The following is a 22,664-nucleotide window of genomic DNA, read 5'->3' on the forward strand; positions in this document are numbered from 1 at the left end:
CTTTGTTTTCTTTCGCTTTTGAAAATGAATAATGTTTTGAAAGCACCTTTGTCCTTAGAGATTAGTATTCATGTGGATGTTAGCATTTTTATTTTATTTATTTTTAAAAGATTTTATTTGTTTATTTGACAGAGAGACACAGCGACAGAGGGAACACAAGCAGGGGGAGTGGGAGAGGGAGAAGCAGGTTCCCCGCTGAGCAGGGAGCCTGACGTGGGGCTCGATCCCGGCATCCTGGGCTCATGACCTGAGCCGAAGGCAGACACGTAACGACTGAGCCACCCAGGCGCCCATGGTTGTCAGCTTTTCAAAAAGGGATTTTCTTACTGATAAGTTGTATGTTAAATACTCATCTGAAATAATTACTTTTTTGTTAGGTTACTAGTAAAAACGTTTGTGCCTTCATGGTTGCTACGTACACTGACGGTCGACCCACTGAAAGTGCAGTGTGGTTCTGCAAGTGGTTGGAGGAAGCAGCCAGTGATTTTCGATTTGGCAAAACTTACCTGAAGGGTATGAGGTACGCTGTGTTTGGCCTGGGAAATTCTGCCTATGCGAGCCACTTCAACAAGGTGGGTATGTGTTGATATATGGGGATAAATTCTCTAGTGTAATTAAAAAAAAAATTCACACGCACACACATTCACATGTGTATGTGACGTCGTCCCCAAACTTTGGTGTTTAATAATAAACTTCCTGTGTTACTCTTTTTGGGGAGAATTGCTACATATATGTATCCACGCATGGGGTGTAGTAGGTTCCCAGGTAAAGTTTTATTGAATAAAATGCTTATACCTCCTATTGTCTGATGTCATAGTGGCCTGGGTTCATGGCCACCGTGTTCAGTGTGCTGTCCCCAGGCAGGACCTTGGGGATGAAGATCACTGATTCTCTGGACTTTCTCAGCCGCCTGTTCTGTTGTTGAACAACCTTTATGGCTCAAGCTAACCCTAAATACAGTTGAGCTCGTTGTCTTTTTTTTTTTTTTTTTTTTAATGAGGTTTTTTTTTTTTTTTTTTTTTTTTTTTTTTTTTTAAGATTTTATTTATTTATTTGACAGAGATTACAAGTAGGCAGAGAGAGAGGAGGAAGCAGGCTTCCTGGTGAGCAGAGAGCCCGATGCGGGGCTCGATCCCAGGACCCTGAGATCATGACCTGAGCTGAAGGCAGAGGCTTTAACCCACTGAGCCACCCAGGCGCCCCGAGCTCGTTGTCTTTTAATCATTGATTTTTTTTTCTTTCTTTTTTTTTTTTTTTTATTAACATATAATGTATTATTAACCCCAGGGGTACAGGTCTGTGAATCGCCAGGTTTACACACTTCACAGCACTCACCACAGCACATACCTTCCCAATGTCCATAACCCACCACCCTCTCCCTCCCCCCTCCCCCCAGCAACCCTCAGTTTGTTTTGTGAGATTAAGAGTCTCTTATGGTTTGTCTCCCTCCCGATCCCATCTTGTTTCATTTATTCTTCTCCTACCCCCAAACCCCCCACATTGCATCTCCGCTTCCTCATATCAAGGAGATCATATGATAGTTGTCTTTCTCTGATTGACTTACTACGCTTTAGTTGTTAATTTTTTTTTTTTTTTAAGATTTTATTTATTTACTTGACAGACAGAGATCACAAGCAGCAGGCAGAGGGGCAGGCGGAGAGAGGGGAAAGCAGGCTCCCTGCTGAGCAGAGCCCGATGCGGGACTCGATCCCAGGACCCTGAGATCATGACCCGAGCTGAAGGCAGAGGCCCAACCCACTGAGCCACCCAGGCGCCCCTGTTTCTTGTGGTTCTTAACAGTTACTAGAACTTTGGTACTTGTACCTCTTCCCAACATGGGCCCTGCCTGGCCCACGTGTCGTCGAGAGAACGTGAGTGCAGGTGCAGGTGCAGGTGCAGGTGCAGGTGCAGGTGCAGGTGCAGGTGCAGGTCTTTCCTTAAGCTTGTTGTCGTTCAGTTGTAACAAGGTGTGTGTTTCTGACCATATTTTCGAAGGAAGTAGACCCCAAACCGGTTCAGTTCAGGCGTGTACACGCTCTGTGTAGTGCCTGGCCCCTCAGGAAGCCCGTTCGGATTTTGAACTCCTCACCGTGCTGCTCGGCAGCCGCCGTGCCAGCTCAGTCGCTGCTGCCTGCAGCCTGCAGCCCGCCGGAGTTTGGAGCTGCTGAGGTCTGAGTCTGGCCAGACGGACTGCGTGGCCCTTTGTTATTAACATGGGCTTTGCTACCTTTTGGAACAAAGTTTCTTTGCTAACGAGTTACTTTATTCTGACCCTGACTTAGAATAGTAGTTTTCAGTTTTTTAAGGCAGCAACCCTTACCCTAGTAAAGGGGTTTGTTCCTTTGTTTATAGAGTCTTTTGCAGGTTCTGTCCGCTGTAGCCAGTGTAGTGTTTGTAGGTTGTGGCTGGGGCCGGAGGGCCTGTTGAGGCCAAGTTCCTCTTCCGGCAGCAGCCGGTGACGGGGTCGGTGACGGGGTCGGTGACGGGGTGGGTGACGGCGTCCCGGAGGAACTCGGGCCTTTTACAGGGCCAGCTCCTGGCCTGTTAGTTCGAGGACCGCGTCTTAGCTCCTCTGTCTTCTCGCAGGTTGGCAAGAACGTTGACAAGTGGCTCTGGATGCTTGGTGCCCACCGCGTGGTGGCGAGAGGGGAGGGGGACTGTGACGTGGCGAACAGCACACACGGCAGCATCGAGGCCGACTTCAGAGCCTGGAAGACCAAGTTCCTCGCTCGGCTGCAGACACTCGAGAAAGGAGGGAAGAAGCCCTGTGACGGCAGCTGCAAGAGAGGCCAGTGCGAATCGTCCGCGGTACGCAGCCCCCGTGTCCGGGTCTCGCTGCTGTCCTGTGTGTGGGGGTGCTCGCTGGGCCTCACCTCTGCCCCCAGAAACGCCGTCCCTGGCTTCTGGTTAGAAGGGAGATGTGGCTCCGGGGCAGCGTGTGCGACAGGCGGGCCTTCCCAGGGCTGCCAGCGTGTGCGCCGCGCCCTCCCGGTTCTCTGCTGCAGCGGTCGCGCGCCAGCCTAGGGGGCTTCTCCTGTTGCTGAGGCTGAGGTTACGTGTGTCCCAACCTCGTATCCCCTAAGCATGTCTTCCTCCCGACTCTCTCGCTGGACGGCTGCGTTAGTCACTCGGACTGGAAGGCTGCCCGTCACCCTTGGTTCCTCTCTTTGTCCCTCACTTTCTAAACATGTGTCCGGTCCTTGTTCAGGGACCCTTGTTCCTCGGAAGCTCGTGTCACTGGATGGTTCCACTGCCGCTGTTGTCACGGCTGTCAGTCTGCCTTTGGTCACCTGCTCACTTGCGTCATTCAGGAACCACCGTACTTTCTGACTCACTTTCTCTGCACCCCGTTCCTGTCATTCCCCTTTGGGGAAAAGCCGTTCGTGCGGGTGACTGACGCAGTGTCCTGCCTGCCAGGTGCCTGGCCTTCACGCCTCCAGCAGCCATTGCCTTCGCTGACCTTGGCCCCTCACTTCCACAGTCACCTCTGAAATTTCGTGTTCCCATGACCTCGCCTCTGGTCTCTCACGTGTCCTACTTTAAAATTCTTTTGGTTTCATACCTTTTCCGTTGGATAATGAAAACTGCTTACGCCGCTTCTGTCCTTTGCCAGTTTGGGTTTTATGCTCATTCTTTTACGAACGATCTCCAGTTGCCTTGCCTTCCAGTCTACTAACCTGACCAGCCAAACCCCAGACCAGGTTGAAACCTGCCACTTGCCCACCTGTTTGCCGGCTGCCTGCTCCTTGACCCCGGTTCGAGGCCCATGTGTGCACTCAGACCTGCCCAGCAGCATCCAGCGTTCTTGTTTAAGTTCCCTTCTCGCTCTCCCAGGGGACTGGCTGTTCAGTACTTTTTCTCCCTGCGTGTTCCTCCAGCTATCATGGGAAGCTGCCGGATCTCCTGTAACGCTTCCCTCCCCGTCTCTTGTGCCGCAGGACACCGTGGGCCTGACCGACTCCTGTCAAAGCCACTCTGTGCTCTGGGATCAAGGGCTTTTTCTCTGTGTTTTCTGGGTCTCCTTCTGTCTCTTGTTTGTCTCTTCCCACCATTACATTGTTCTGTAGATTGATGAACACGGCCTTGGAGTCATCGTGTTCAAAGGAACAGGAAAAGCCAATAAGAAACAAATGTTTCCTTCATTCTGTATGTGTCCGCTGCTGTTTGTATTTCCTGTTCTCTTTTCTAGCTAGTCTTTTTGTTTTTTTTTAAAGATTTTATTCATTTATTTGACAGACAGAGATCACAAGCAGGCAGAGAGGCAGGCAGAGAGAGAGGAGGAAGCAGGCTCCCCGCTGAGCAGAGAGCCCCATGCGGGACTCGATCCCAGGACCCTGAGATCATGACCTGAGCCGAAGGCAGAGGCTTAACCCACTGAGCCCCCAGGCGCCCCTCTAGCTAGTCTTTCTGCTTGTGTTTGCTTATCGCCCCTCCCATTGGTTCTTAATATGTTTCTACACTGTTTGATAAAATTGAGGTAAAATGCACGTATATACGACGAACCGATTAACTGTTGTAAAGGATGTGGCACACTGGTGTTGAGTACATTCTCGGTCCCGTGTTTCAGAGTGCCCCTTTTCTAGGTGCTGGGATGCTTGTTTTCAGATCGGCCCGTTTCCAGCTGATCCGTGATCACGTTTGGTTTGCTTCTGCCTGCCCAGATCTGCTGCTAAAACCTCTAGTGACATTTTTAGTTCGGTTATTAGTCTTTTCAGAGCAAGAATTTCTTTGTTTCCTTTCTATAATTTCTGTCTCTTTGTTGATGTTCTCTATTGGGACGTTGTTCTGGGTTTCTTCAGGTCTTGGAGCATTTTTTTTTTTAAGATTTTATTTTTATTTATTAGAGATCACAAGTAGGCAGAGAAGCAGACAGAGAGAGAGGAGGAAGCAGGCTCCCCACTGAGCAGAGAGCCCGGTGCGGGGCTCGATCCCAGGACCCCAGGACCCCGGGATCATGACCTGAGCCGAAGTCAGAGGCTTTAACCCACTGAGCCACCCAGGCGCCCCCTTGGAGCATTTTTAAGACCATTGACTTGAAGTCTTTATTGGGGAAGTCTGCGTTTCCTCAGGGATGGTTTCGGTCGATTTCTCCTTTGGGTGGGCCAGACTGTTTTAGTCCTTCTTTGTGCTGGTTGTGTTGAAAGCTGCAAGTTTTGAATATTGTAATACGTTAACTCTGGAAATCAGATTCTTTCCTCTGCTCAGGGTTTATTTTTGTAGTTTGTTGGGTGGTAATTGTTTGTTTAGTGACTTGGTGAAAACTGTCTATTGTGCGTGGTTTCTGAAACCTGTTTCTTCAGTTTGTTTTCAGCTACTGTTGTGGCAGATTTCCTTGGATGTTTTTAAGTTTCCTTTTTTTAAAAGAGATAGATTCATTTATTTCTATTAACATATGTATTATCTGTTTCAGGGGTACAGGTCTGTGAGTCATCAGGCTTACACACTTCGCAGCACTCACCATAGCACACACCCTCCCCAATACCCATCCACCAGCCGCCCCATCCTTACCCCCCACCCGCCAGCAGCCTTCGGTTTGCTTTGTGAGATTTAGAGAGTCTTAGGGTTTGTCTCCCTCTGATCCCATCTTGTTTGACTTTTGCCTTCCCTACCCCTACGACCTCCTGCCCTGCTTCTCAGATCCCTCATATCAGAGAGCTCATATGGTAATTTTCTTTAAGATTGATTTATTCAGGGGCGCCTGGGTGGCTCAGTGGGTTAAGCCGCTGCCTTCGGCTCAGGTCATGATCTCAGGGTCCTGGGATCAAGTCCCGCATCAGGCTCTCTGCTCAGCAGGGAGCCTGCTTCCCTCCCTCTCTCTCTGCCTGCCTCTCTGTCTACTTGTGATCTCTCTCTGTCAAATAAATTTAAAAAAAAAAAAAAATCTTAAAAAAAAAAAAAAAAAGATTGATTTATTCATTTCTGAGAGAGAGCCTGTGTGCCTGGGCTCGAGGAGGGGAGGGGCAGAGGGAGAGGGCGAGGGAATTTGAAACCGACTCCCTGCTGAGTGTGGAGCCTGATGCGAGACTCGATCCCAGGACCCTGAGACCATGACCTGAGCCCAGATCAAGAGTTGGACGCTCAACCGACGGAGCCATGCAGGCACCACAAGCTTCCTTTTTCTCGATTCAGTGTTTACTTGGTTCTTGTAAACCTTTGTCAGATCTCTGGGAATTAGAGTTAAATCCTAACTTTTGGTTGTTTCTGTGGGAGGACAGCCCCGTGGAGTTACCTACTCTGCCATTTTGGCTGATACCAGCCTCGGGTCTTGACATTTAAACAAACTTAGATAAAAAAATTTTTTTTTTAAATCAAAAGTAACACTTGTATGTTTAAACCCTCAAATAGTGCTTCTAGGCTTATAATTAAAAACTATACTCTCTTGGGGCACCTGGGTGGCTCAGTGGGTTAAAGCCTCTGCCTTCGGCTCAGGTCATGATCCCGGGGTCCTAGGACTGAGCCCCGTATCGGGCTCTCTGCTCAGCAGGGAGCCTGCTTCCCCCTCTCTCTCTGCCTGCCTCTCTGCCTACTTGTGATCTCTGTCAAATAAATAAATAAAATCTTTAGGGACGCCTGGGTGGCTCAGTTGGTTGGACGACTGCCTTCAGCTCAGGTCATGATCCTGGAGTCCCGGGATCGAGTCCCGCATCGGGCTCCCGGCTCCACGGGGAGTCTGCTTCTCACTGTGACCTTCTCCTCGCTCATGCTCTCTCTCACTGTCTCTCTCTCAAATAAATAAATAAAATCTTTGAAAAAAAATAAAATAAATAAAATCTTTAAAAACAAACAAACAAACAAACAAACAAACTATACTCTCTTGCCTTATTCTAATTCTTACTTTCCCAGGGCAGTCATTTTTAATTCTAGCTTTTTCATCAGATATTTACCTCTGTATTCCTAAATAATAGGCTCTTCTTGCTGTTTCTTGATTTTTAAAGCAGTTCAAAGTCTCTGTCTCTGTCTCACACGGACACACAAATGGTATCACTTCCCTTCCTCTCATTTTCTTTGTGCGGTTGGATCTCACTTCCTGGCCAGACCGTATCTGTTGACTGCGCGTGTGCTCCTCCCGTCTGTGTTCTGTGGTGTCCCGTGTTCGTTCCTGTACACTTATTTCCCGTAGGTAGTGGCTGCATCTGCTTTGATCTCTCTATGATTGTCACTGACTCATTCCAAAATTCTAGTGGAACTGAAAATTATTTTTCAGTATCCTGTAGTTTTTATTGATTTCTTGGAGGGCTCTCATGATTCCTTTCTCCTCCATGGTTTTGGATGCATGGCTCTTCTCCAAGACTTGGTACGGATGAAGTCCTTCCATTGACTGGCTTCCTGGGTTGGAGTCCCTGGTTCTGGTATCTTCTGTCTTCCTATTTCTTGGCTGACTCTCATTTTGGAGCACATTCTCTAGGGTGTGAGGAGGGTTGTTTTGGAAGGAAATTTTCAGAATTTTCATGTCTGTATTCTTTATTGTGCACTTGGAGTAAACTGATGCTTCACTTAGTAGAGTTCTAGATCAGAGTAAATTTCATTTTTTCCCCCAGAAAATTGGCCACATTGATCAACTTTCTTCTAGATAGAGTATTGCTTTTGGGAACTTCAGTTTAATTTGATTCTGAATTTTTATTATAAGATTCTCTTCTACCCCTCCCCAAAACTTTAGAAGCTTTGGAATATCCTTTTATTTTTTCTTTGCTCTGTTTTTCCCCCCTGATTTTCTGCCTGTCTTCTCTGCTTTCTCCTCCTGCACAGAATATTTATTTCTAATTTATCTGTATATGAGAAATGCAGCCTCGTAGGGTGCCAGCTTTGACTTTGGTCTTCTGTGTTAGTCTCTCCTCCCCGTATCATCTCCTCGACTTTGCCTGCTTTTCCCTGGTCCTGTCTGGCTGTCAGGTTCTCTAGAGGCCGGCGGATACTCTCCGTTCCGCCTCTCGCTTACTTACCTCTACCCTTTTTAGTTCATATTTGTCCTCTTTGAATTCATCCTATGTTTGCCAACTCAGTGACACTGTTAAAATTGTGTTATTAAAATACTCTGTTATTTAGTGTTCTTTTCTTTTTTTAAAAAAATAATTATTTATTTGAGATGGAACAAGAGTGGAAGAGAGAGAGAGAGTGCGCACAGGCTCTGGGAAAAGCAGGCAGAGGGAGAAGCAGACTCCCCGCCAAGCAGGGAGCCTGATGGGGGGCTTGATCCCAGGATTCCAGACCATGACGTGAGCCGAAGGCAGACGCCCAACCAGCTGAGCCATCAGGTGCCCCCGTGTTATTTTCCAGAGTGGGGGTGTTCAGTGCCCTCCACCCGGCATCTGGGAGCAGAAGTCCCAGGTCACACCCCCCAACTCCAGACTGGCTCTCCAGACTGGCTCTCTGCTCCACAGCGAATGCTCTTTCCCAGGCCCCAGGACATGGTGTTGTCAGGCCCCGAGGATATTTTTGTGTCTTCATTTTACTTGACTTCTCAACAGTGTTTGGTACTGACTTCTTTGAATCACTTTCCTCCTGACTGTCCATATCATTCTCATGCTTTGCTTTCTTTTTCACTTGGGATCGTCCTCCCTTTTCCAACCTCTACGTGGTGCAGTGTTTCAGGGCTTGGTGTGCGGTTCTTTGTTGGTACTTTCTTCCTGGATGAGCTTATCCAGTTTCGTGGCCTTGTGTTCTGTCTGTGTGCTGGCCAGTCCCAGGTTTATATTTCCAGCCCTGAGGTTTGCCCTGACTTTGTTCCCGTCTGTGCATCCTCTTTAAAAATCTCTGCTTGAATGTCTGAGGCATCTCACACTTTACACATTCAGAATGGAGCTTTTCATTTCTACTCCTGGTCTGTTTCTCCCCACATCTTTCTCATTTCAGTGAACGGCACCACCAATTCAATTACTTCTAGAAGAAACCTGAAACCCATGCTTAAGTCCTTCCTTTTCCTCATTCCTGCATTTAGTTCCTCACTAAGCCTGGTTGCTTCTGTGTCTCAGACAGAGATCAGGAAACTTCTTCTGTGAAGGGCCCGCTGGTAGATATTCCGTCTTTATGGGTCGGATGGTTTCTGTTGCAGCTGTTAATCCTGCCGCCGTCTCACGGTGATGTGTAAAAGTAGCTACAGATGATGTGTAAAGTGACGGTTGCCCTTGGATTGGGCCTGAGGCTAGCTGCATTCGGCTTGTGGGGCTTGGCTTGCTGACCTCTGGCCTAATACATCTCATATCTCTCCAGGGACTCACAGTCTGGGAGCTTTGCTACTTTGAACAGTGTGTTTCTGATGCGTTGATGTTCCAGGAGGAAGAGCCCTTTGAGAGCACCAGTGAGGACGAGTCCGGTGCCGAAGACCGTCCGAATCTGAATCCTGTCGTTGATGTTGAGGACCTCGGCAGGATCGTGAGCTGCGTGAAGAGAGAAAAGGTAGCGTAACCCTGGGAGAGGCAGTGTGGACCCTGCAACTGGCTGCCACCTGGCTCAGACTCCATCTGAGTCGTCTTTCTTGGCCTTCTTCCTGACAGTGTTACACTTCTTTGCCATCTTTTAACAATTTTGAAAAAATTTTTAAGTTTTTTAGAGTAGAGAGTACGAGCGGGGCCAGGGGAAGAGAATGGGCGGAGAGAGAGGCCATTGAGCAGGCTCCACGCCCCGGTAGGGCTGATCTCAGGACCCTGAGAGTGTGGGAGTATGAGCTGAGCCTGGATCAAGAGTTGGGACGCTCACCTGGCTCCCAGGGCAGGAGCTGAGGAAAGGGTAGATGGTTACAGGGGCTTCATTCTGTGCTGTGGCTAGAGAGACGGGTTGAGCAGCATGAAGAGATCGTGTTGGGATTCCAGGGGGACCTCCCTTACAGGTGCTTCCCTGTCCCAGAGACTGAGCCGTGTTGGGTTTAGGGACAGCACCTTGGTTTGTTGGGGCTAAGATCAGCGTAGGTGGAGGCCCTAGGAGTTCGGGAGATGTTAGTTTCGCTTGTCATTGTCGTGATGAGATGAACGTGAGAATGGACGGTGCAGTAGGATTTGACACAGATTCCAGTGATCTGAAATTGAAATAGTGTAATATACACAAGAGTAGAAAATCATATAGACTCGATTTATATATAAGTTTTGGGAAGTGAGAATATCCTACTACAAATGTAGCAAGTGCATAAGTGTTAGAAACAAAAGAGGTAAAACCGTGGAAAAATCCCAGAAAATCAATGATAAAATTAACACAACCTCAAATGAAAGAAATCAGTAAAGTGACAGGATATAATAATATATTTCCAAACAATAACCAGTTAGAAGCCCTGGCGGAAGAGAAAATTCCTCTCCAGCAGCTATATAAAAGGTAAATAAGGATATAGAAATAATCCTGAAAAGTAATGTCCTAAATCTCTGATGAAAACTGAAAACATTCCTGAAAGATATAAAAATGCCTTGAATAGTCACACCTCTTGTTTGTAGATATGGTGACTCTGTTCTAAAGATGCCGTTTCTCGTTAATACACAAATTTGATGAAATCCCATTAAAAAATTAAGTTTCAATAACTTTTTTTTTTTTCCCTGGAGCCGGCCTTATTGATTCATATGGAAAAATAAACATGTGAGAGTGGTGAGGAAAGCCTTGGCATAGTAAGGAGAAAAACCAGTCCTACTAGATATTAAAACTTACTATGAGGTATCTAATTAAAACTGTTTTGGCTCCTTTTTAGACAGATCCATGCAACAGAGTAAAATTTCAGGAATAGGCCCCAAAATATATGGGAATTTCGTATATAAAAAGGTGGTATCTTTTTTCCTTGAGGGAAAAACACACTTTTAAGAGAGATGATATTGGCAACTAGATAGCTACTTGTGAAAATTTAAAATAGGCTTTGCCTCTTATGTGTGTTGGGGTAAATTACATTGGGTCAGAGATCTCAGTGTTGAAAAAATATATAAATAACAGAGTTGATTTAGATGCATTATTTTGAACGTGGAGGAAGGTTTTCTGTATGATTCAAAATCTATAAGCAATAGGGTGGCCGGGTGATGGACACTGGGGAAGGTTTGTGCTATGGTGAACGCTATGAAGTGTGTAAGTGATGACTCACAGGCCTGTACCCCCGAAACAGATAATACATTATATGTTAATTTAAAGTAAATTTAAAAATCTAGAAGCAATAAAAGATTGAATTTACCAATGGTTTTTAAAAAAGATTTTGCAAGTCAAAAGACAAATGATAAAGAGGGGAAAGTATTTGCCTTTTATATAATAAAGAAGGAGTTAATTTTTCTACTCTACAAATTGCTCTTAGAAGTTGAAAGAAAAAAGACCTGAAACCTCATGGAAAAAATTGTCCAACCCCCTCGAATAGGCAAGTCTCTAAAAAAGTTGCACAGATAGTATTTAAGCATATGAAAAATGCTCAGATTCACTTAAAATGAAGGACATGCACATTAAAACCACACCGACCTAGATTTCTCACCTGCCAGAACAGCGAATGTTCAGAAACTGGACAGTGCACGTAGCTGGTGAGGCTCGGGGAGAACAGGTATGCGCAGCTTGGTGATGGGAGTCTGGAGTGGCGTAACCTGTGCGGGGGGGCTTTTGGTAGTCTACCAAATTCTCGTGCATTTACGCACGATCCAGCAGGCCCAGATGTGTGATTTGCCTTGCAGATCCAGGTTTACAAGTACAAAACAGCGAACACACAAGGCTAGCTGTAAGCATGTGTAGCGAACAACTGCCAGATCTTGGTTAAAAAAGCATGAATTATCCACACTGTATAGATACTGTTGTGCAGCTGTGGAAAGCAGTAAGGCGGGGGCCACCCGGGTGGCTCAGTTGGTTACGCATCCGACTCTTGATTTCAGCTCAGGTCTTAATCTCGGGGTCGTGAGCTTGAGCCCTGTGTTGAGCTCCGCACTGGGCATGGAGCCTACTTAAAAAAATTGATAAAGCGGATTCACGTGCATTAATGTGATTTTCATGTGGTGTTGGATTTGATTTGGGAGTTGACCTGAACGTCCGATTTTTAAAAATAAAATGTGTTTATTGTCATGGCACATTTGCACATTTATAATTTGAGTGTGTGTGTGTAAATAGTATTTATAGCTGTGTTTGTAGAAAGAACCTTTCATATTCTTTTTTTTTTTTTCCTTAAAGATATATTTGTTTATTTGAGAAAGAGAGCATGAGCAGGAGGGGCAGAGAGACAGGGAGAGAATCTCAAGTAGACTTTGGGGAATCACTGGTACTTCGGATCAACTAGTTATAAATTTGGGGGTCTCGTGATCCCCCCAGTTTCAGTAACTTGCTGGAATGACCCAGAACTCACCGAAAGCACTCACAATGACAGTTTTAAAGAATGCAAATTAGAAACAACCACTGGAAAAGACACATAGAGCAAGGTCTGAGAGCAGAGGGATGGGGAAGAGACTCAAGAGTTTCTGTAAATCCAGGCACATCGCCCCTTTCCGCCACACCCCGTGTTCACTGACGGAGCTGTGCTGAGCTTTCATATCCGGAACTCTTACTGGGGTCTCATTGCATAGGCCCGGCTGAGTAGGTTATTGGCCATGGACTGAACTCGTTCTCCGTTCTCCAGCTGACCTCCCTTCCTATTTCTTGCCCTGCAGATCCAGCTGGCCCAAAGTTGCACCCAGCTGTTGGTCTTTTGGATGACCAGCCCCCATCCTGAAGCTATTTAGGGACACCCCCCCCCAGTCCAGTCACCTCATTTGCATAACAATGACCCTTCTGGCACTTAGAAAATGCCAAGGTTTTCTGAAGCTCCCTGCCAGGAACTGGGGACAGAGAACAGATGTGTGCTCTGTTATGCCGCAGGCCTGGAAACCAAGGTAGTGAGTGCTCGAATCTGGTTTTCTAAATGTCCTCCTTCACTTAAAGGAACCGGGACTTCTTGGAAAAATGACTTCTTCCAGGGTTGAGGAAAGGAGAGTCACATGGGCCTGGGACATCTCGTTGGGAAAGTAGATCCTCAGTGACTGACGGAGATACGTCCAAAGGACGTAAGAACTAGCTCAAAGAGTTTCCCACAGGCCAAACTGGGGACACTTTGGGCATCAAAGATGAGCGCAGTGATTATATAATGACCATGTGGATTCTAGTGTGTCAAAAGAAAATCAGTCGTTGTGCTACTGAACAAAGAGGAGGTACAGGAGAATGTCTTTGTAGAAGGTTTTCAGGTAATAAATATAGAAGCCATGATCGAATTAGAAAATCACTTGTTTTCAATCCCGTGTAATAATTGATTTAAGCAAGGATTGGGTGAAATGCCTTTGGGGAACAGATAGTCACATAGTTTCAAAATATCCCCCAAACTAACCCACTTAGATGCACCAAAAATAAATAAATCAGTGGGGGGAACATACCCTTTCAGATATTTTGCTCTTTACAAAGGATAAAATGTACCTTTACAAATGGAGTGAAGGAAATCCCAGTAAATGTTTGGACGTGAAAGCTCAGTGTAGCTTCCCAGTTAGTGAACACATGGATGTGGCGGGAAGAGATGATGTGCCTGGATTCCACACACAGTCAAGTTCAGCTTTGTCATCTGTATTAAACCAGCCTCGTGTGCCTCCTGATAGGATGGGTATGGTAAGATGTATACAGTATCGTCTTTTACTTCTGTGTCGAAAATGCTGAGCCTGAGTTTAATCGTGGGGAACAGACAAACCCAGAACGCCAGATAGTCTTGGAGACAGCTGGCCGGACTCTAGAAAGAGTCGATGTCTGGGGTGGCTGTCTGGCTCAGTGTGTAGAGCATGGGACTCTTGATCCCAGGGTCGTGAGTTCAAGGCCCGTGTTGGGTGTGGAGCCTACATTAAAAAAAAAATTTAAAGAAATGATTTTATTTATTTATTTTACAGCAGGAGAACAAGCAGGGGGAGCAACAGAAGGAGAGGTGGAGAAGGCTCCCTGATGAGCGGGGAGCCTGATGCAGGGCTTGATCCTAGAACCCCGGGATCTGACCTGAGCCCGAGGCAGACGTTTAACTGACTGAGCCACCGAGGTGCCCCCAGAAATAAAATAAAGAGTCAGCATCATGAACACAACAAAACGTGGAGTGGGGACAGTTCTTAAGGTTTACAAAGACAAATGAAACATAATCAGATGCATCGTACGATCTTTGATCTTGAAGAGAAAAAGCCGTTGTCTGGACACTTGAGAGTATTTGAAATGGATTTTTTGAAGTAGATAATATCGGCTCTTCATTAATTCCCTTTGTTGTGATAATGATATTATAGTTCTACAGTTCTGTCTTGCCTTTTTTAGGAGATGCATTCACAGTATTTAAGGGTAAAGTATCACGGTGCCTACCACATGGTAGTTGAACCACAAGTGGTTCATTCTGCACACGTGTGTGTCTTGTGGGTGTGTGTGTGTGTGTGTGCGCATGTGTGTGCGCATGCGCTCGCGTGCACGCACATGGATGGATAGCCAGGTAACGGTGGAGCGGAAGTGGTGGATCTGGGTGGGGGGCCTGGGGGGCTTCCTTGTACCCTTCACCTTTCCTGAGGATTTGAAATGGTAAGTATGAGGACCTACTTTCCCTCCATGCTCCCAAAACAAAACAAGAAAAATCTAATTATCAAATGAATCATAAACTATTTATGATATTGCCATATAAGACTGTCTCCCATTTTTTAAAAAGATTTTATTTACTTATTTGCCAGAGATAGAGCGAGAGGAGAGCGCACAAGCATGGGAGCAGAGGCAGAGGGAGAAGCAGACTCCCTGCTGAGCAAGGAGCCGGCTGTGGGACTGAATCCCAGACCCTGGGATCCTGACCTGAGCCAAAGGCAGATGGTTAACCCGCTGAGCCACCCAGGCATCCCCTATCTTTGCTAGCTTTTTTTTTTTTTTGCTAGTTTTGAATTATATAAGGATTAAGAACTTAATTCTTCTGTAAAACGTGAGGACTCTAATTTTATGCAGGGTGGTCCCATACTATAACAAATGGTAATTGAAAAAAAAAATTCAACGTTTATTTAATTTTGCCTATTAAACTTTTTCATTATAAAAGAACATATCTATAATAATAGAATTTAGGAAATAGAGAAAGGGCAAAATTCTATCAATAATTCTATTGCTCCAGAAAAATCACTGTCAGCTTTTGGAGTATTTATTTTAATTTTGTTTCATATGCACCTAAATCTCCATTATAAAAATATATTTTTAAAAGATTTTATTTATTTGACAGACCGTTCACAAGTAGGCAGAGAGAGAGGAGGAAGCAGGCTCCCCGCTGAGCAGAGAGCCCGATGTAGGGCTTGATTCCATGACCCTGAGATCATGACCTGAGCCGAAGGCAGAGGCTTTAACCAAACCATGGAGCCACCCAGGCGCCCCTAAGATACAAAGTCTTAATTTGGCAGTACAATGCCCAATTTGTGTAATATATAACTAGTCTTACTAACGAAACTCAGAGTTTCTAATTTAATTCAAAGGTGAAACTCCTTCCATCTTGTCTGCTCTCTGGTCTGTTTGCCAGCTGCTGTTTGGGATCTGCCTAGGGTCTGGGGAATGGTTGGGGAGGCAGGAGACGGAGAAGTAGAAAGTTCTTCCGTGGCACTGGCCTAAGATGCCTCTGTGCTCTCCCCCCTCCTCGGGTACGAGGTGCCTCTGTGCTGTCCCCCTCCTCGGGTTTACAGTTGACTCTTCTCCCAGCAGCACTGTCATTGCTTCTCTGGGGACATTGTCCATGGCGGCCCCTGACCAGGTTCCTTGCACGGACCAAGCGTCCTCCGAGACGTGTGCTTCTGATGGTGGCTTACTCCCTCCTCCGCGCCCCGTGGCTCTGCCTTCGTCTCTCGGAGGTCCGTCTCTGTTCTCCGTAGTTCCCATTTGGTCTGCATGGAAGACCTTCGCCACCGCACCCCGTTCCGCTCCCCGGGAGGCTCCTGAGTTCCTCGTTCTAGGAGGACGGGCCGACTCCCCCCGCAGCCGTGCTCACTCACTGAGGAAGCCGGCCAGTGTCTTGGTGTCTGGACTTCGGGGCAGGAGCCCTGCACTGCTCAGTGATGCCCTCCGAGTGCGGGGCATATGCGGCAGCTTCCTCGAGGGCCACGTGGGAGCCTCTCCTGGGGCTTGGGGCAGGAGGTAGGCACCAACCCCCAGCCTCTCTGAATGGGGGGGGCTCAGAGCACCTTCCCAAAACTCCCTGAAGAGGTTTTCAAAAGTCCCCTGTCCTTACCCCACGTGCTCTACCCTTTTTTTTTAAAAAAAATTTTTTTTTAAATTTAAATTCAGTCTAGTTAACATACAGCGTATCACCGGTTTCGGGGGTAGACCTTCGTGATCCGTCCGTCGCAGACAACGGCCAGTGCTCGGCACGGGGAGTGTGAGGCTTAGCGCCCGTCCCCGTCCCAAGTCGCTGCTTCTCAGATCGTCCCTTTGAAAACACGTAACTTGATCTGACCCTCCCTTTGGAGTTGTGTTTAACTTGATACCTTGTTTACATGTGTTTAAAAATCCGAAGAGCGCGGCTCCCTGTCCCTGTTCTTCCTCAGTCTCGTTTTCAGAGGAGCCGCGGTTTACAGGTCGGCACTGTTTTTCCGGGTGTTTCACTGGCGAGACAAACACACCTGCGTGTGGTCTGACTGTGTGTTTCTGGCTACGCAGCTGGGATCCTTCTGTACTCGCGGGTCTACAGCCCGCTTTTCCCTCTAACTCGACAGCTCTCCGGGGCCGGCATAGAGACCTGCCCACCTTGTTTTCACGTTTGCGTCGTGGCCCAGGACCGTGTCCCATCGTGTATTCGCCTCCTGCAGGTTAACACGTAGGTGTTTGAATACTGTTGCTCTTACAGGTTTTGTAGGCAGTATAAAGTTGTCTCGCGATAAGTTCATAAAGTTGAAATTTCTGGATCAAAGGGGATTTTATAGTTTTAATAGATACTTCCAAATTATCCTATAAATAATTGAAGTTATTTTTATTCTTATAGGAGAGATGAGATTTCTCCATATCTTTGCCAACCCACAGGGGTTATCTTGCCAGCCTGACAGGTGAAAAATAATAACCTGATTTTAATTTGTATTTCTTTCATTTTGAGTCAGATTGAACTGTTTTGTTTTCCTGTGAACGATTTCTTTGTGGGTCTGCCTGGTATTCGATAAGCCACAAGGTCTGAGGGCATCGTCCCCATGACTGCTTTCACTTCTGACACCAACTGCAAGTTTGCTGCGGGGGCGAGGGGGTTCCTGAAAACCATCCTCAGGTTTGATAATTTGCAGGAAGGACTCACAGAACTCCCCGAAAGCTGTTATCCTCGTGGTTGTGGTCTGTTGCTGGGAAGGGGAACAGGAAAATTGGCCAAAGGGAGAGATGCACAGAGCAGAGTCTGGGAAGAACTCACTCATTCTCCAGGATGTGCGGCCCTCTCAGCACCGATAACGTGACGGTGCACCTGGGTGTTGCCAACCCGGGAGGCTTATCTGAGCTTCACTGTCCCGTTTCTGCTGGGGCTTCAGCACGTAGCCGTGACCGACTCCCTGCCCGTATGGCTGATCTCTGTCTCCACTGCCTCCCCCGAAACCCCTGGCAGTCTGGTGTGGTCCGAGGGGCCCACCGTGAATAGCAGACATGCTCTCACGCAGGAAATTCCAGGAGTTTAGAAGTTACTTTCCAGGAACTGGGGGCAAAGGCCAGACTTCCTTTCGGCAGGGCCACAATTGTTAGTACATGCCGTCCGGTATCCATTTTTATATTGGCTCATTCAGCTTTTTCTGTAAAAAAAAAAGAATTCTTGTTGATGTACAACTCTAAGCTGTAATATCTAGAATTATTGTCCTGATTTAAGATTGCTGAGCGTTCTTGTTGCTCGTTTTTAAATACTTGCCTGTGTCGTGGTTGCTTCTGTTGATTTTGGAAGCTCTGTGTTTCGGAAGCCCTGGCAGAGGGGCTGTGGAGAATGACATGTGTGTGCAGTGTGGGTTCAGGCCTTGGCCCAGCGAGTGTGTAACTCAGTGATCCGAGAGCACAGCTTAACCCTCCCAGCCTTAATCCCCTTGTCTGCAGAGCAGGGCCCGCGCCCTCTGCCTCCCTCACGCATGTGAGTCAGATGAGAACACACATGACCGTGCGTCCCACTCCCAGCCTGACACACATCAAAGTGAGAAGCGAGATTGCTTAGACATTTTGTACATTTTCCTACAGCTGACCGGCCAGTCCCTTTCAGGTTTTCTGCTGTTACAATTAGCACCGTTACAATTAGCACAATTAGACCGTTTTTACTTTAAAAAATGTATTGGTATTATCTTAGGTTATATTTTCCCCATATTGGTACACCGGGTCAAAGCAAATGTATAATTTTATGACTCTTAATGAAGAATCCGAGTAATTCCTCAGTGGCGAAATGGCCTTAAAACAGGGTAGATTTCTGTGCATGAGATACCTGATTTAGATAGATTTCTGGATTTTTCTGTAAGGCTAAGAGGAGATATTTAAACTTTATTTGTAGTGAGTGAAGAGTTTGGAATGATTTTTTTCTCTAGCTTTATTGAGGTATGATTGATAAATAATTTTACATGTTCAGGTTGCACACTGATTTTTTCCAGGTATATTATGTGATGATATATGTGTACATTGTGAAATGATTACCACAGACAGTTAACAAGTCCTTCCTTTACAGTTACCTCGTGTGTGCGTGTGCGTGTGTGTGTATTGAGAACACTAAGCTCTAATTCAGCAAATTCCCAGTGTACCGTTAAGAGCGGAGTCATTCGTGGGTCCCTTTTTCCTGTACTTTTCACCTTCTGTCCGCTAGAGGACGCTGGAGAGAGCAGATGGACGTTTTGGACAGCTCTGTCAATTATTTTTTGAAATGACATGATTTTGGATTTTATGAACTTTAAGCGATTGATTTATGATATTTTAGATTTCTCATAAGAAGTTCCTCATGACGTCATTAGATTTGGGGCAAAAATAAATACAAATGTTTTTCCAACTTCCGTGTGACGTGAAAATAAGCGGTTTCCGTTCTTCATCTCAGCGATGGCAGGGTTTCCACGTACGCCTTGTGTTTCCGTTTTATACTGGGCATGATGTAAACTCAGTGGTGGGTGGTACTACTGCCTGGCTTTTCTTTTGCTCTACTTTTTGGCGTTTTCTTCGGCGTCCGTTCGCACGCACTCCCGAGGTGCTAGTTCCGCCTGATTCTTGTCCAGCGCGCACTGACTTGCCAGCGCTATTCCTGTAGACGAGTGCGAGCACTGGTGAGTGTTGGGCCAGAGCACTCCTGTGGTAGGACCTCTTTTTGAGTAACGGTCCCCGATTCCCACGGAGTCACACTGTCTCAGCCGGTGTGTCTGTTGGCATGTCATTTTACTATGTCATTTTGTTTTCCCATCTCAGGTGGGAGATAACAACTTCACAAGCAGTTGTTGTGAAGGCAGAGGTCACTCATGTGCACACTGGATTTTGCTGCCTGCCTTGTGGTGTGTACGGGGTAACCTGAACCATTTTTGTATGAGAGGTCTTCGAACAGCATGAGTTTGGTTGACTGGTATACCGCCATGGTGTTCTGCCTCCCGTCTTCTGGAGCAGGATCCAAGACGGTAGTTCCGGGACTGAAGAGAGTTCGAGGGGTCGCAGCGATGTCCACGATCCAGAGCCAACGTGTGAAATGTTGGAAGTTCAGGAAGGTAGATGCAGAAGCAGAGGGGTGGCGTGCCGGGGAGCACAGCATGTTTGGGGAACTCCTAAACAGTGTGATGTGTCTAGAGTTTCGAGTGGGGGGTGGGCAGGTGTGGAGTGAAAGAGAGAAGGAGGGCGAGGCAGGGGCAAGACACAGGAGGCCTTTTCATTCTCTGTCGTGGGGCTGTGACCTTTAAACGACAGGCGTTGGGAAGCAGTGCGATTCGATTGAATAGGATGGAGAGTTTAGGGCTGTGGGGAAAGAGGGTAGGTCCAGTACACGTTCAGGATGTTAGGAGAGACCGAAGTACACATTGGATTGTCTCATTCGGTCCCCACATGGACCCTGATATCCATACTGTTACCGTCTCCGTTTTACCGTTTTACAGGGCAGGAAGCAGGTGTAGAGAAGTACAGCAGTTTATCCAAAGTGGGGTCAAGGCTAGACTCTGTCTCTCTCTTTCATCCTCCAGGGGAACAGTGGTTTTTAGAAGAGAATCTGAAGAGTTTGGGAGGGCCCAAGGAGTTAGCCAGAGCCTGGCAGTTCTTAGGTTGTTTATTTTTTGTTTTTCTCTTGGTTGTGATTTATAAATATAGAGCAGAATGTTCCTTTTTTTCCCTGCAGTAAATTAATGTTGTTAAATGCTCCCCACAGCATGTTCCGGTTAAGCAGACAAACAGTGATATCAGTATCGTTCGTTTTGGAAATAAATGGTAATTACTTACCAGAGAAGCATTTCAATTTGCAGAGGTATCTCGGTGTGTCCAGTTCTGATTACAAAGCTGCATAGGACTGCAGCGGAATAACATGCAGCTGTTCTCCTTTCATTATTAATTTTAAGGATTTGGGTATTTAATTCACCCAGAAACACAGGTGACACAGCCCTTCAACCCCAAGACACTGCCTTTAAACCAACCTGTCTTACCATGGCCTTTGTAGCCAGGAGCGCTAGAACAGTGAGTTCTGGAATTCTTTTTCTTTCTTTCTTTCTTTTTTTTTTTTTTTAATAAAAGATTTATTTGTTAGGAAGAGAGAGAAATAGCACAAGCAGGGGAAGCAGCAGAGGCAGAGGGAGGCAGGGAACCCAGCCCGAGCTTGATCCCAGGACAGTGCAGGACAGACGCATAAGGGCTGGCACACCCAGGCGCCCCAGGGGGTTCCTTTCTTAAAGAAATAGGACCCCACAGAAGTGGGGTTAAATTGCAGCAGAAGGAGTTTTAGTTTCGGTACCCAAAGGAGAGTTTTTAGTATCGACAGTTGCCAGGTCTAGAATCCTTATGGAGAGAAGTGAGATGGGCATTTCTCGAGCTAGCAGTAGCTGTGCTCAAGTTTTGAGGCATTCATTTGTTCGGCCAGACATTGGCTGTGAGCCACCCTGGGCCAGCAAGGCCCCAGGCTTGAGCCCGCTGACTATATAGGAGAACGACCTCTCCGGAGACCTGGTGACGGCTTCCTGCGTGGCTTGTTGAGGGAGGGAGTCACTGGATGATAAAGCAAGGATCAGTAAAATAAACAGATTAAAACAGATTTTTTTCCCCCAGAAGAAACCTCTGTATACTTTGGTAATGAAATACTTGTTTGTGGCAAAACATCTGTTTGGCACCTGGCTAGGTGGAATTTTACCTTCAAATCTTTAACGGATGACTTTTTTTTTTTTTGGCTTGTTTATTTCCTAGTTGATAATTGGGATGGTACGTGGTTTCTGGGATGACAGTATGAAAATGAATTAGCTGATATTGTTAGTCTCTTCTTTTTTAAAAAGGAATCAGTACACTTTTGCTCCCAAGACTATGTAAGATAATATAGTCTTGTCTGTTTTTAAAGGACTTTTCACTTAGTTATAGTAATTTTCCTAAATGCCTAGGAAGTTAGCTTATAAGCAGCTTTCCTCTCTGCTTGTCGGGAAGCAGCAGCTTGGAGAGGACGTGCATTTTCTTTCAGGGCAGGTGTGGTGGGTGTGGGGGTTGGAAAGGGATGGAATTACAGGTTGGAGACGGGGAGAGAGACTAGCTTTTACAGTTGTCCTGTCCTTCGGAGAGACCAGGGCCTTGTGGATGGACTGAGCCAATCTGTGGGAAGTGAAGCTTCAGAACTGGTCACTCATTGTCCAGTGGGGCGTCCGGGGGAGGGAGGAATCAAGGTTGGCCAGCCGTGGAATTTTCACTGCTTTGGCTTAGGCTGTGTAACCGCCGTACATACACACGTATGTTTGTTACATTATTGTATTCTGGGCGAACAGTGAACAGTGTCCACACCCAGGACATTAGAATTAGAATTTGAATGGTGCTTTGCCCTTCCCGGGGACTGTTCTGAACCAGGGCCTTTCTTTTCAGAAATAAAGTGTGACTGCTGCGTACAGAAGGCAGGGGACTGAACTGCCACAGAGACAGAGAAGGGTGAATGTTTGTCCTGAATGCTCAAGACCTTTCATCGTGGCCTCTGATTGCTTTCCCATCTAAATTTTGTGTGTAAATGGTTGAAATGCAGTAGCTACACTCATATTTTCTCCTGGACGACTTCTCTAGTAGTGGGACGTGGATCGTCCTCCGTGATCACCGTTTTAGGAGTCTGCATTTCATAGGGTCAGAGTGTGTCTTTTTAACCACAAGTGGGTGTCTCTGGAGCTCTGAGTCCAGCTTTGTGTTGATGTGGCCTGTGGGGTAAGCAGACAAGCTGGTGATGTTTTGTGGAGACAGAGGTTTTGGAGAGCAGATACTGCTACCTCCCGGTCCTTCTCGCGTGGTTAGTGGGGAGTTCTAGTAACTTGCCGTGCAGTGACCCAGAGACACTGACTCGCTGTCAAGGTCAGCTCATCTTGCTGTACCAACACTTCCTATTAAGCTCACATCTTTGCTTTTGGATTGGAAATAGACTTAAAAAAAAAAAAAAGCCAGAGGATCCTTTTATTTTTAAATATTGTATTTTTATTTTTATTTTTTTGAGAGAGAGAGAGAGAGCAAGGAAGAACACGAGAGTAGAGGGCGCAGGGCCAGAGGGAAAGGGACACAGAAGCCCAAGCAGTCTTCGTGCTCAGTGCTGAGCCCAGCGCAGGACTGGATCCCACAACCCT

General features: G+C 46.6%; 1 protein-coding gene across 4 annotated transcripts in view; it reads left to right on the forward strand.

The window, feature by feature from the left end:
* LOC125090423 (S-adenosyl-L-methionine-dependent tRNA 4-demethylwyosine synthase TYW1-like) overlaps window positions 1-22,664 on the forward strand; it is a 204,761-nt gene that overhangs the window by 8,458 nt on the left and 173,639 nt on the right. For all 4 annotated transcript variants that reach the window (XM_047713084.1, XM_047713085.1, XM_047713087.1 and 1 more), the window contains exons 5-7: window positions 378-572; window positions 2,587-2,808; window positions 9,271-9,393. In XM_047713084.1, the coding sequence (XP_047569040.1) occupies window positions 378-572; window positions 2,587-2,808; window positions 9,271-9,393 (540 nt within the window). The remainder of the gene's footprint in view (window positions 1-377; window positions 573-2,586; window positions 2,809-9,270; window positions 9,394-22,664) is intronic.

Source organism: Lutra lutra, chromosome 18, assembly GCF_902655055.1.
Source record: "Lutra lutra chromosome 18, mLutLut1.2, whole genome shotgun sequence".
NCBI classification, from domain to species: domain Eukaryota; kingdom Metazoa; phylum Chordata; class Mammalia; order Carnivora; family Mustelidae; genus Lutra; species Lutra lutra.